We start from the raw sequence: 14,292 nt of genomic DNA, 5'->3' as shown, positions 1-14,292 counted from the left end.
ATGTTAGAAAATAGACTTTACAAACATGGCAGAGAGAACTCTAGTTTCAAGTTTATACATTATAACATAGGTTGTATTGATTTCATTTTATGAATGATGAAAATTCAGACAAAAATTCCCAGGTGCATCACTATTCTCATTGAAGATCTATTGCTGTATGTAGGCTATATGTATTTCTCCCTTACCTTGCTCCCCCATCTTTAGTCCACTCAGCAGATCAATGCTCTCTGGTCTGTCTACTATTGTCTCCTCTTTGACCAGCAGCAGATCAGGCTTCCCATCCTCCATGTCTACTGACTGTAAGAGATACAGAGTGAGAGGATGTTGGATCAAGAAATCTGATATGAGCATCTTCTGATCGGGCAATGAGGGATTGCAATGAGTACTATGCAAACATGTTAGTTGATTTGATTACTTGACACTCTTTAATGGTTTGATATTTCAAAAGCATGGTCCCACACTTAAGACAATTTGAATCAATACCTGGGCCCGTATCCACAAAGCGTCTCAGAGTAGAATTGCTGATCTAGGATCTTTCCATATAATTATATTCATTATGATCTAAAAGGATAAACTGATCACAGATCAGCATTCCTGCTCTGAGAGGCTTTGTGGATACAGACCCTGACCTAATACCATTCAGACAGTAGTTCACAGTGGGCTCCCCGCAGTGAGACTGTGTGTGGTCCTGTGCTGTTCAACTGGTTCCTCTGTGGTTTCGGGAGGTTGTGTAGTCCGGTTGTCATCCATGACCGGGTTCCCCAGACCCTCTTCACATCCCTCCTTCTTCACCAGCAGCACCTCTGGACCCTCCTCCTGGAAGGAAGAGGTGATACAGATTACACCGACATACACTCCCTCAGGTACGTACACACAGGTAATAAATACACTTTCAACTTGTAAGGGGCCATACTTGTGAACATTGATTATTTCCTGTAACAATTTCAGCCTAATAAAAGATCTTAAAGAGCGACTGCCCATAATCAACTAATCCCATTAAATGGCCTATGTGGCATTGATAAGAGTCACACACATTTATTATAGTGTGAAAATAGGGCAATCAGTCTTTGTCAATGTCAGTCTTGTCAAAAACGGAGTTTGGAACCAAGTGCGTCACAACGAGTAAATGAAGGTTGGTTTTGGATTACAATTATGTCAACAAATCATCCCCAATTTTGCCTCGCTCCACGTGCAACTCGCCCCATCCGCTTCGCTTTTCAGAATGGGGCTCTTTTTTTTCATCACCGCCGTTTATGACTAAAAAGCCCTGTGTGGATTGACCATGACTCCACACCCAAAGTTATATGGTTTGCATGCCCTGCCGAAGGACCCTAGTATGCGGAAAGGCGGTTGGAGTTCGCCAGTCCCCTCTGCACCACCAGTATAGTAACGCTAGCTGGTGTGCAACGTTCGGTGGTGGTGAGTATAACCAGAGATACTGTTATATGACCTCTGGTATAATTTAGCTAACGTTATTGCTGGTTAAGTAGCTATCTTTTGACAAAGCGAGGCAGGCTAGCTAACGTTTTAGCTATTGTTAGCATAGCTAGCTAGCTCGTTACAATAGCTCATACTGCTGGTTATATAACGTTATCATTTGACATGTCGGATTTGCAAGTGTCTTCTGTACGTTATTTCCAAAGGCAAAACTAAATAATAAATGCAACTATGGTGATAGTTAACTCATGTGTGAGTCTGACTAATACGATGAACTAGGAGCAACAACCCGCAATGGCGTCACTGGCCTGAATCCAATCTGGAGCTACAGTCAGTCTACATCTATAAAGCATATCATTATGGTTTCCACATCCACAATCGGTTATATGGCAAAAATGAATGTAACATTTAAAAATGTATGTTGGTCTTAATTTAAAGTTACGTTTAAAAATCACATTTTAATAAGATAAATTGTAGAAATAGGCGAGGTGTTTGACTTTGTGGCTGTGGTAACTAGTGACGACCTAGAATTAGCTTGACCCGAGTTACTGCCCTGATGACACAGGCGGCTTCATCAACAACGGCAATGTGTGTTATATGAAAGGTTGTGTAAAAAAAACACGGTTTTGTTAAAACTATTAGGTGAATTACCCAGTCAAGCAGATACAAGTAGTACAGTAATTTTGGTTTTGAAGTGCATTATCAAAAAGCTTTGTCATTTCTTTAACAAAATGCAATTTACCACTTGGCTGTCTATCATATAACCCTAACACAACCTCATAAGATGAGGAAGTCCATTGTTTATGAGGATTGCTTGCAGCAGTTGTTCGAGAGATATCCAGTTTGCTTCCAAACATGCAATATAGAGAAGACCAGCAAGGGGACCCTTAGCATCACGCAGACATGCCCTCGCTGTGACGATTCCTATAAATTGAACAGGGAGGATGCTTGAATCGGGTTGGTGACATTTGACCTGGTCAAATGTTTACCGTTCTATTTCAGCGAGCAGCTTGGTTCCACCAATCGAGTCATAACCACCATTGATAATGTAATCAGTGCTCTGTGTTTGTGTGTGACTGACCAAGCACAAGCGGGGTGCTGGCAAAGACCTTACCTCAATTCTCACCTCTTGCCTGCTCACCAGCGGTCATTGATGGGGAGACCAGAATTAGGTAGGTTTAGTCTGACCTGTTCAAACTTCAACATAGTTTGTTTGTCATATCACCTATTCTAACTGCTATTTGGTTATAGAACACTGACTGTGTATGTGTTCACAGATTAAGCTATGGTGGCAGCACATGGAGAGATGTGATGGAGTCCTGACCGACAGAGGCTTGATAGTGACGTCTCAATGGAGAGAGACCTGGCACTCAACACATCCACAATGTGGGACAGAAGGTGATCACGAATAATACAGTACAGCAGAAATGTCCAGTATTTGCAACACCCTTTTCATTACATTTGTCACAGATAAACTCTGATTCAACTCTGCCTAGTTCTACAGATGGACTGCAGATGCTTTTGCCAGACGGCAGCCAGTCGTTTGATGGGGGAGACCATAATTGGGCAGGTTTTATTTGACTTGTTCAAACTTCAACATAGTACCTACCTGTGTGTCAGATATCACCTATCCTAACTGCCATTGGTAATAGAACAGTGACTATGTATGTGTTCACAGAAACATCTATGGAGCCAGCACATGGAGACTTGCAAGATGATGTGATGAAGTCCAGACTAACAGACAGGCTTGACACTGATGTCTCTGAATAGAGCGAGACCTGGCATTAACATTTTACTAGACAATTTTTACTTGTATTGCCTTTTTTAAATGATTGAATTGAATGCTATCAGTCAATATGTGGAGGGAGAAACCCTGTGTATTCTGAACCAGGATCAGGGAACTCCTGTTGTATATGGGACACCACACAGGAAGGTATGACCACTCTGACATGTTTGCCCCATTACTACCAGACAAAATGCTGATAGGAATGACAATGAAAGTTTCACATTGTTATATTAGCAGAACACTGCTTCTATGATATTATGTAAAGGGTGGTTTATTCTACATGGACCTGTTACTACATTTTAAAGTAATCAAAACACTTAGTAAAATCTTTTAAATTGTTGCATGTTGCATTTGAAGCTGAAAATGTGTCCACCTGTATTCCCAGGCATGTGAAATCTGTAGATTAGGGCCAAATGAATGTTTCAAGTGACTGATTTTCTTATATGAACTAACTCAGTAAAATGTTGCATGTTGCGTTTATTTTTGGTCAGTGTAGATATTCTAAACTGAGTTAGTTCATATAAGGAAATCTGTCAATTGAAATAAATGAGGCCCTAATCTACAGATACATTTTCAGCTTCCAGGAATTGTGTACAGATCCTTGCGACATGGGGCAGTGCATTATCATGCTAAAACATGAGGTGATGACGGCAGATGAATGGCACGACAATGGGCCTCAGGATCTCATCATGGTATCTCTGTGCATTCAAATTGCCATCGATAAAATGCAAATGTGTTTGTTGTCTGTAGCTTATGCCTGCCCATACAATAACCCCACCGTCACCATGGGGACCTCAGTTCACAACATTGACATTGGCAAACTGCTTGCCCACACACAATGCCATACAGGCTGTCTGCCATCTGCCCGGAACAGTTGAAACTGGGATTCATCCGTGAAGAGCACACTTCTCCACTGGCCATCGAAGGCGAGCATTTTCCCACTATAGTTGGTTACGACGCCGAACTCCAGTCAGGTCAAGACCCTGTTGAGGACGACGAGCACCCAGATGAGCTTCCCCGAGACGGTTTCTGACATGTTGTGCAGAAATTATTCGGTTGTGCAAACCCAGTTTCATCAGTTGTCCTGGTGGCTAGTTTCAGACGATACTGCAGATGAAGAAGCCAGATGTGGAGGTCCTGGGCTGGTATGGTTACATGTGGTTGTGAGGCCCATTAGACGTACTGCCAAATTCTCTAAAACGGAGGCAGCTTATGGTAGAGAAATTAACATTCAATTCTCTGCACCAGCTCTGGTGGACATTCCTGCAGTCAGCATGCCAATTGCACATTGAACTTGATACTTATGTGGCATTTTAGTAGCCTTGTATTGTCCCCTAGCACAAGGTGCACCTGTAACGATCATGCTGTTAAATCAGCTTCTTGATATGCCACACCTGTCAAATGGATTATCTTGGCAAAGGAGAAATGCTCACTAATGGGGATGTAAATAAATCTGTGCACAAAAGTTGAGAAAAGCTTTTTGTATGTATGGAACATTTCTGGGATCTTTTATTTCAGCTCATGAAACATGGGACCAATTGTTTACATGTTAACCAACACTTTACAAAGCTAAATGTTAGCGATTCCCATTACACAAGCTTGAACATTTAGCTCTATGCTAACCTCACCAGGTGGCAGTGATTATTACCTGTAAAAAAAATCCGTATCAGCCTATCAAAGACCTTTAACTTTTTCTCCACAAACCAATGGCATTTCTTAAAATAGGACAACTTGGCCACCAGAGGGATACATTTAAACCTCAATTCGAGGTTTACTTTTGTTCCTGTTCACTTGGTCTGTCTCAAGTGTAGATTGACAATATTACATAATCGACGCATCCTTGACTAGGAGACTTACTAAAGTAACATTTTTGTATATATGTCAAAGTTCCACGTTTTTGCTTATCCGTTTCACATACATCCATGTGCTTTTACGGAGAAAAGATGAGGTCTGTACAACATTTAAATTGATCGTACATTGTAAAAAAATCCGTCTCATGGAATTGTAACGTAAGGTAACCATCATTGTTTTCCAGGTGGCAAATAGCGCAGAAGCGGTTTAGTAAACGCCAGTGTATATTAACCGCGGGTTCGAACACCCCTCGCTGCAAGCGTTTTTGGTAAGGAAAATACTGTTCACTGATGTTCCACATGTGACGAAGTGGATGATTATAATACACATATCATTGTATATGTAGGTGTAGGCCTACACGTCTATGTAATAGAGCCTATACTATAGTAGTGTCGATTATTTATCTACCGGTCTGCATTTTTACATTGAATTAATGGATTTCATATGAGGGTTCAAGGAGTGATACATTTTTATTTATGTAGGTCTATAGCCTCTCACACACATTGTCGAAGTGAATTGAAGTGTACCATACAAAGTCCCATATGCATTAATAAGTTAAAGCATAAGGAGGACACTATCTGACGTGAATGAATGTAGACTATAGCTATATTCGTGATCGGAATTCCTATATTACAGAATATGAGAATCAGAGTTGGATAACTTTGTCAAATATAAGTAATTCACCATCTGATACTGATACGTGTCTTCCTCCATTAAGACTGTCGATTTTGAACATTTTACATACAGTAGGCTGTGTGTGTTCGGGTCCGGACTCACAATACACTTTTTTATTTAAATAACTGCAATACTCCCATCTGTAGGATAGTGAGAGTGCAACCTGTAATCCTACTCTATTACACTTGAATGCTCGTCGAGTCAAATAACGTGACGAAGTAGATTATTATAAATATGCATATAAAACGTTGGCCTACATTTACAAGTCCATATAATATAGCCTATGCAATATGATTATTAGGCCATAGCAGATTGTCTGCAAGGCTGAAGAAAAAGGTAGCTCCTTATTATATTAATTATTAACCTTAATTTTCTAACTGTTGGCTGTAGGCTACGTCCCTTAACACAAAATACATTGAATTTCAAAGGGAGGGAAATCTCAAGTGAGATTCGAACTGAGCTAGTCACTCTACACAGCAATTTGACCAGTAAGTCAAATACACGTGATGTAGTTGCTATGATTATCAGTGTGCGGTTATACTTCTGTTAAGGACGCTTCCATGAAAAAGTGTTGAAACACATCCAACTACGTTGACGATTTTAATTTGTAAATACACAATTTATTACAGGAAATAATCAAGGCCACCTGGTGAGATTAGCATAGGAGTAAATGTGCAAGTTTATGTAATGGGAACAGTTAACATGAAGCCTTTAATCACGTGCAAATACGTCAATGATTTTAATTGGCGGATGCTTTAATTTAACCTCTAATTTTTGTAAGTATGGTCCCGGAGCGTTTACCCATCCCCACTACGTTTGCGTCCTATACTGTGGTTACAGAATGACTTCATGGTTGTTAAACCCATCATGGTGGACATAAATATGATGGGAAAGGGGGATACCTAGTCAATTGTACAACAATGCATTTTCCACATTTAGAGATGTGTGTAAATATAAGTTCACTATAATAAGTCAAGTCAGACAAACCTGACTAAACTATTTGGACGTGTAGAGTAGGTGTTTGTTAGTGTGGGTATGTGTAGGTATATTTAGTAAGTGTATACTGGTTATAAAGCGCTGTCGGGTATATGCAGAATAGGGTGAGATCAGATGTGATGTACAGTACCAGTAACCACCTACTCATTCCATAAAAAAAATTTAAAAAACACTTTTCTACATTGTAGAATAATAGAAGACATCAAAACTATGAAATAACACGTGGAATCGTGTAGTAACCAAAAAAGTGTTAAACGAATTCTTCAAAGTAGCCACCCTTTGCCTTGACGATAGCTTTGCATTCTCTCAACCAGCTTCAGAGGTAGTCACCTGGAATGCCTTTCAATTAACAGGTGGGGCTTGTTCAAAGTTAATTTGTGGAATTCATTTCCTCCTTAACGCGCTTGAGCCAATCAGTTGTGTTGTGACAAGGTAGGGGTGGTATACAGAAGATAGCCCTATTTGGTAAAAGACCAAGTCTATATTATGGTAAGAACAGCTCAAATAAGCAAAGAGAAACGAAGGTCAGTCAATGCGGAACACTAAGAACTTTGAAGTGCAGTCTCAAAAACCATCAAGCGGTATGATGAAACCCAGAGTTACCTCTGCTGCAGGGGATAAGTTCATTAGAGTTAACGGCACCTCAGATTGCAGCCCAAATAAATTATTCACAGAGTTCAAGTAACAAATATCTCAACAGCAACTGTTCAGATGAGACCTCGTGAATCTGACCTTCATGGTCGAATTGCTGCAAAGAAAGCACTACTAAAAGGACACCAATAAGAAGGGACTTGCTTGGGCCAAGAAACACGAGCAATGGACATTAGACTGGTGGAAATCTGTCCTTTGGTCTGATAAATCCAAATCTGAGATTTTTCGTTCCAACCGCTGTGTTTTTGTGAGACGAAGAGTAGGTGAACGAATTATCTCCACATGTGTGGTTCCCACATGTGTGGTTTACGTGAAGCATGGAGGTGTCTTTGCTGGTGACACTGTCAGTGATTTATTTTGAATTTAAGGCACATTTAACCAGCATGGCTGCCACAGCATTCTGCAGTGATATGTCATCCCATCTGGTTTGTGCTTAGTGGGACGATCATTTGTTTTACAAGAGGACAATGACCCAACACACCTCTAGGCTGTGTAAGGGCTATTTGACCAAGAAGGAGAGTGGAGTGCTGCATCAGATGACCTGGTCTCCACAATCACCTGACCTCAACCCAGTTGAGATGGTTTGGGATAAGTTGGATGGCAGAGTGAAGGAAAATCAGCCAACAAGTGCTCAGCATATGTGGGAAATCCTTCAAGACTGTTAGAAAAGCATTCCTCATGAAGCAGGTTGAAAGTGTGCAAAGCTGTCAAAGGCAAAGGGTGACTACTTTGAAGAATCTCATATTTATCTGTCAACACTTTTTTTGTTTTTTTGTTACTACATGTGTTATTGTATAGTTTTGATGTCTTAACAATTATTCAACAATGTAGAAAATAGTAAAATAAAGAAAGCCTTAAATGAGTAGGTGTTTCCAAACTTTTGACTGGTACTGAATACTAAAGAGTCACCAAAATGGGACTTTTCATTCTATTGAACATAAACACATTTTAAAATACACCATTAAAAATGAAACAGGCATTTCCTAACATCATATAGACTATTCAGTACAAACACTATGTTACAGACTTTTTAGGCTTATATATATATATATATATCACACAATGTCTGCATGCAATATTCTAACCAGGAATATTCAACAATGAAATCTGTTAATCTCATTATTCCAAATGCATCTGTGGATCTTTTCTGCAGACAACAATGAAAATGAATCTGTATTTGATGCAGGGTTTGATCTAAATGTAATAAGCTATAAAGTAGAATGGTTTACATTTTATAGAGTGGGATGGTTTTTCTGCTGGTGTATCCTGAGGTAGGTCCTCTCTGAGAACCTCTTCCCGCAAAGCGTACAGGCAAACGGCCTTTCCCCTGTGTGGACCTTCAGGTGCCTCTTCAGGCTGCCAGCCTGGGTGAAGCGCATGTGACACTGGGGGCAGCTGTAGGGTTTCTCCCCTGTGTGGACCCTCTGGTGCCTCTTCAAGTCACCAGCCTGGGTGAAGCGCATGTGACACTGGGGGCAGCTGTAGGGTTTCTCCCCTGTGTGGACCCTCTGGTGGATCTCCACCTTCTGGGAGCAGCTGAAGCCTTTGTTACAGAACATGCAGAGGAACCGTTTCGCTTTAATAATGCCTGATGTTGCTCCTCCTCCCGGAGCCTGGGCTCTAGCCCTGTCGTTTGAGTTCAATACCTGATCAAAAGGGACGAGACCGTTTGAATCGGAATGCCCCATTGAGGTGGACGCTGGCTCACGATCCCTGAATGAGTGTAAAGGGGAGTGGGTTGCGACTATTGGATTTGTCTCTAAACTTCCCCTGTAATCTAAGAAATATCTGCCCTGTGAGTGTCCGTCTCCTAGGTGACTATCTGGATTCCATGTGGGAGGAACATCGCCCTCCACTTTCACAGTCACCTCATCTACGACCAGACCCTCCCCTTTCTTATCTAGGCACCCTTCAGAGTATACACTACTACTGTACTGGTTCCAGTCCCCTCTAGACAGATCAGTTTGTGTCTCTAAACCCAAGGATATGTTGCCAGGGTCCATCTCTGTAGTGTAAGAACAAGACGGATCATCACCAGTGTCTAACACGTCACTATCACCATGGGAATGAACTGTCCTTTGGCTATGGGGAAATACCGGTATATACTCTGAGCAAGGAGCAGGAGGACAGCCCAGTCTCCCCAGCCTCTCTGGGTCTGATCTGTGGTCAGATCCTGTGTGTAAAAGCCTGTGTGTTACAGTTAAAGTCTCGGTGTCTGTCTCTGACTTGAGGATGGCGTTCGGCGTTCCACTGACCTCTGTGATACTGCATTGGGTCTTGGGCTGCGCTGGGGCGGTGGTGGGGTCCTCCGTGGCTACAAGGGGCGCTCCATCCACCCCAGTCTGGATTTCTCTGCTGTGCCGTGGGCACTCATCTCCTTCAGATCTCTCTAGCTTGACCCCAGGACCTGCAGCCTCTGCATCTGCAGACTGACAAGACGAGAGGAGGTTATACATTAGTTGAGTTGCCATAGGGCCTCACAAGCTCCCTTATGGCAGATAAATGAGGATGTACATGTAAGCAAGTGAATAGATGAGGGGAGCCTTTCTGAAATAAATGGGCCACATTTGATTTGCAAAAGGAACTGTAATTCATTTTTAAATGCAACACTAACCTCTATCACGATAACGTGCTGGGTTGAGGTTCTACTCCCCTCGTCAACAGTGATTGGTTGGTCATCTCTCCATGTATTGTGTCCCACTGGCTTCACAACGCTCCTGTGGCCTCCAGTGAGATGTCCTTCACCTGAGAGAGTGATTGGGGAAAAAGAGGTGGTTAGGTTAGCTACTGTCAGTGATTAACAGTATATTTATTGACACCGTCTAGAATTGGCAAGGATGTAAGGTAACACTTCTTATAACTTCTTGATAGATGTATTATGTTCCATGCATCGCATTGTTTTCATTGAGGAAATAATAAGAAAAGCAGTAAATCAAGAATCTGGTTAGAATATGATAGTGTCTTTGTGCTAGATAGCTCAGTAAATAGGGGAATTAATACATACTATCCAAAAATTGACCAGGATCCAATTTTGGATAAAACACATGTGCAGATGGGCTACAGACTAACACCGGATAATGTGATTTAACCAAAACATTTGGTATCTATAGTACTAGTAGTTACAGGTGTGGCAATACAAAATGTAGCCAGAGATTTTTCAACTAACCCGGTATTGGCGGTACTATCTTCATCCTCAATTAGTGGAAACAGGAGTCTCATAGAATGTCTGTCCAGTTGCAGGGGGTCTGTTTGAATTTAGAAAATGCTCCGTTATTAAAATAAATCATTTTTTGGGGGTCCATTAACTAATCCAACAATGTTCAATCCTGTCTTTTTCAAATCTTCTCTCACTGGTTGAGTTCGTTTTGAATGACGCACCAGAGTTTGGGCATTTTAGACCATTCCATTGGTCCATAAATTAATCTCCACTTACCAGGTGCACCGCCAAGCAAAATTAACTCCACCATTGATTGAGACAGGTGAGTCCACCCAAAACTGTCTAACGTCATGATGACAGGCACCGATCTTGGTTACTTCATGGACCAAAAATCGGATTGAATTGAGAAAATGTACAGTTTTTAAAATAAAACGGACTCCCTGCAACTGGACACAAACATTTGATTAGACTCCTGTTTCCACAAATCGAGGACGAAGATAGTATCGCCAATAGCAGGTGAGATTAGTTCATCTCTGGCGACGTTTTGTATAGCCACACCTGTAACTACGAGTATAATGGTCCAAAAATGTTTGGTTGAATCACATTCATTATCTGGTGTTACAATCTGTACCTAGTGCAGAGGGAAACGGGGAGATGGGCACTGTGCTATACACTAGAGGCGACAGGCAGCGCACCCTCGTCGTCCTCCTGCAAAAATGTACCTCTTGCCATTCCTCTGTATCGGTCGAGGATCTTGACACTGGGACGACTGGCGAGGACGCGCTCTCGCATTGTCCTCTCTGCGCGCTCCCGTGCCACCTTCAGTTCCAGTAGTTTTCTCCGTAATGTCCTGTTTTCTTTCTGGCTTTGAGTTATTTCCACACGAAACACTGCATAGTCGTCGTCTACGAGTTTACAGATCTCTGCCACGGCTGCATTCGCTAGCACCTCCATGATGGAGGCTATTTGAGTGTGAAAAACCATACAGTTAGCCATTGTTAGCAGCTAGCGTTATCTAGATAGATGTTATCAACCAAGCCCCGTCTGCAACGCGAATTAAAATATGACCTAGGGTAAGTATGTGATGCAGTGCAGTTAAGTCATATTTAGACTTCCAGGGTGTTAACAAGCGTCTAAATCACAACAATAAAAACGTTAATAAAAACGTAAATGTTTTTACCACTGAAGCAGGCAAGAATAACTAGCTAAGTACTTCCAGGTCACGGATTTTTGGAATCCTTCAGAATAAGAATTCTTTCCTATTACTTTGTACATTAATAATTAAGGCGAAAATGTGCAGAATTATCGATATTTTATACTAGTTATCATACAACCAATAATTACAAGTATTTCTAAAATATATTTTGATAGGATTGAAAACAAAATTAAATACAAACTGGTCAATGTTTTTTGTGTGTGTACTATCATTTATGGCACCTTACATAATTTTCTGTATGCAGTAAAAGGGGGATCCATTTTATTCAGGGTCACTTTAGTTTCAAATCACAGAGTTAACACCCAGAGGAATTTGCTGCTCATTTGCGGCCCTTTAGAGTGGCCAATTAGCTTAAATACAATTATTTTTTCATATTGGACGGTCCCGCTTTAAATTACGTTCAGTTTATAGCCTTCATAAGCACTACATTGGGCTACCGAGTGGCGCAGCATCTCAGTGCAAGAGGCCTCACTGCTGTCCCTAGTTAGGGTCCAGGCTGCATCACATCTGACGGTGATTGGGAGTCCCATAGGGCGGCGCACAATTGGCCCAGCGTCGTCCGGGTTTGGCCGGGTAGGCCGTCATTGTAAATAAGAATTTGTTCTTAACTGACTTGCCTAGTGAAATAAAGGTTAAATATATATAAAAAGCATCTATAACCATATGTCATTCTTTATAAAAGGTTCATAAATGTGGCAATCACCAATGTCAAATGTGACGTAACCTACTATGTCAAATATGATATAAACATGTGCTTTATAAAGGGTGACATGTTGTGCTGAAGGATGGCATATGCTCTAATGTCATGTTACACCTAATCTCATTCCCAGACACTTCCGTCCTAATGTGTGGAAAGTCTTGTGGACCAACGCATCAAACTTAGCCTTCATTAGTTAGGGTTAGGTTTAAAATCACTTAAGAAAATCAATTGTGGAAATGGGCAGGGTTTAGCCATAATTATGACTTTGTTTAGTGATGATGACATATGTTATACTCAGTAAGGTCACTCCTATAGAATTCTATGGCCACTCCCACTAAGGCCAACTTTGAATTGTTGATATCCCAGGTTTATACAGTATGTGCTGTGTGTGCGCAATAGCCTAAGGACGACTTTACACCAATAAACACTTACCTTGATGAAAGCCCCCAACTGAAAGAAATTGAAAGTGTCTTTCTTCTGGAACCAAGTTACATGTTCCTCAGTACAGAAACACACACACACAAACAAAAATGAGCCATATGCGCGGTGCTGGGCCCAGTCAGGTCTTTGACACATTCATCCACTCCCACACTGAAAGATCAGCCACAAAATGTTGGCAACATTGTAATCAAGCCCTGGTCTCCAGCATGGGAACAGTAGAGTAATACCTGGTGTGGTAATTTCAGGTTGGACTACTCCCAAATCTTCTTGGTTCTGACACACACACATTTTGCAGGTCCATCAAATACCTCTCTCACCATACAATAACCTGTGGATCATGAGAGAACCTTCATAAATCAGCAGACTGTTAATAACCTATTTATTGACACTATGTAGTGTCCTGTAATACTTAGTTTGAAGTGAGTCAGTCATTCATAACACATCCATAAAGATGCTATAATGCGTGACGCTGTACTTTAAAGTCAGACCCCTTTGGTCATTTATAACACATACATAAAGCCTTTGATGTGAACAAATGTATTAACAGTTATAATTCCCTAACAGCTAAAACAAATATGCATTAAAGACATGTTTCAAAAACTATAATAATGCGATTGCATTGAATATTACACAGGGCTGTGAATAGTGTAGCTTGTCAGTGAGATGGCGGACAAATGGTTCTTGCCTCTCTTCCTGCTGGAGGTACTGCTTGTTGGTTTCAACTTTTAATGTAACAACAAAGAAAGTTAGCAGATCCGTTAGGAAATGCCTTTGTCACACATCCTGGATAAGGGCATTTCTGTGCTCTGCCAGAAACAAAATGGGAAGATGGGGAAACTCCATTCAATTTGTATTATTATATTCCTCTTTCATTTACAAATCTCATGATGTCGCTGTATATAGGGGGATTTGTATTTAGCTGAGCCTGCTAGCTAGTTACATTTCGAATAGGTAGCATTTGCTGTGAAGTCACCAAAATGATTTGAAATAATGATTTAGGAAGGAGCTACAGTATTTCGTCTAACTCAACACTTTACTACAAACTCAACCTTTAAAAAAAGTTACATTTAAATTCAAGCTACAAGCTTGGCACACCTGTATTTGGGGAGTTTCTCCCATTCTTGTCTGCAGAGCCTTTCAAGCTCTGTCAAGTTGGATGGGGAGCATCACTGCACATCTAATTTCAGGTCTCTCCAGAGATGTTAGATCGGGTTCAAGTCCGGGCTCTGGCTTGGTCACTCAAGGACATTCAGACTTGTCCCGAAGCAATTCCTTCGTTGTCTTGGCTGTGTTCTTAGGGTCCTTGTCCTGTTGGAAGGTGAACCTTCGCCCCAGTCTGAGGTCCTGGGCACTCTGGAGCAGGGTTTCATTAAGGATCTCTC

The 14,292-nt window shown here is 41.3% G+C and overlaps 2 protein-coding genes and 1 long non-coding RNA gene across 8 annotated transcripts in view; 1 reads left to right on the top strand and 2 right to left on the bottom strand.

The window, feature by feature from the left end:
- LOC106606466 (zinc finger protein 205) overlaps positions 1-14,292 on the bottom strand; it is a 322,856-nt gene that overhangs the window by 154,627 nt on the left and 153,937 nt on the right. The gene's annotated exons all lie outside the window — the stretch shown is intronic.
- On the top strand, positions 871-4,698 carry LOC106606470 (uncharacterized). 3 transcript variants are annotated; one of them, XR_001329063.2, is made up of 3 exons: positions 871-1,419; positions 2,440-2,835; positions 2,934-4,698. It is a non-coding gene; the product is annotated as an uncharacterized lncRNA (long non-coding RNA). The 3 variants fall into 3 exon arrangements; XR_001329064.2 differs by having other exon boundaries at positions 871-2,609; positions 2,715-2,835; XR_001329062.2 differs by having other exon boundaries at positions 871-2,835.
- LOC106606467 (zinc finger protein with KRAB and SCAN domains 1-like) lies at positions 8,094-14,061 on the bottom strand. 2 transcript variants are annotated; one of them, XM_045723184.1, is made up of 3 exons: positions 10,563-11,269; positions 10,011-10,141; positions 8,094-9,825 (listed from the first exon to the last, which is right to left on the bottom strand). In XM_045723184.1, exons 1-3 carry the CDS (start codon positions 10,585-10,587, stop codon positions 8,629-8,631), a joined length of 1,353 nt encoding a protein of 450 aa, XP_045579140.1. In that variant the 5' UTR covers positions 10,588-11,269; the 3' UTR covers positions 8,094-8,628. The 2 variants fall into 2 exon arrangements, with proteins under 2 accessions (XP_045579140.1, XP_014058153.2); XM_014202678.2 differs by lacking the exon at positions 10,563-11,269 and adding an exon at positions 11,276-14,061 and having other exon boundaries at positions 8,098-9,825.

The sequence above is a fragment of the Salmo salar genome, chromosome ssa08 (assembly GCF_905237065.1).
Source record: "Salmo salar chromosome ssa08, Ssal_v3.1, whole genome shotgun sequence".
NCBI classification, from domain to species: Eukaryota; Metazoa; Chordata; class Actinopteri; order Salmoniformes; family Salmonidae; genus Salmo; species Salmo salar.
The sequence above is the reverse complement of the archived record's forward strand: the minus strand, read 5'-3'. Positions and strand labels throughout refer to the sequence as shown.

Bases quoted from the DNA above. Each gene is read 5' to 3' on its own strand.
- LOC106606467 (XM_014202678.2), bottom strand. From the start codon at position 11,549: ATGGCTAACTGTATGGTTTTTCACACTCAAATAGCCTCCATCATGGAG. The intron at 10,142-11,275 runs GTACATTTTTGC...TCACTCTCTCAG, and splicing joins ATACAGAGGAATGGCAAGAG to GTGAAGGACATCTCACTGGA. The intron at 9,826-10,010 runs GTTAGTGTTGCA...TCGTCTTGTCAG, and splicing joins AGCACGTTATCGTGATAGAG to TCTGCAGATGCAGAGGCTGC.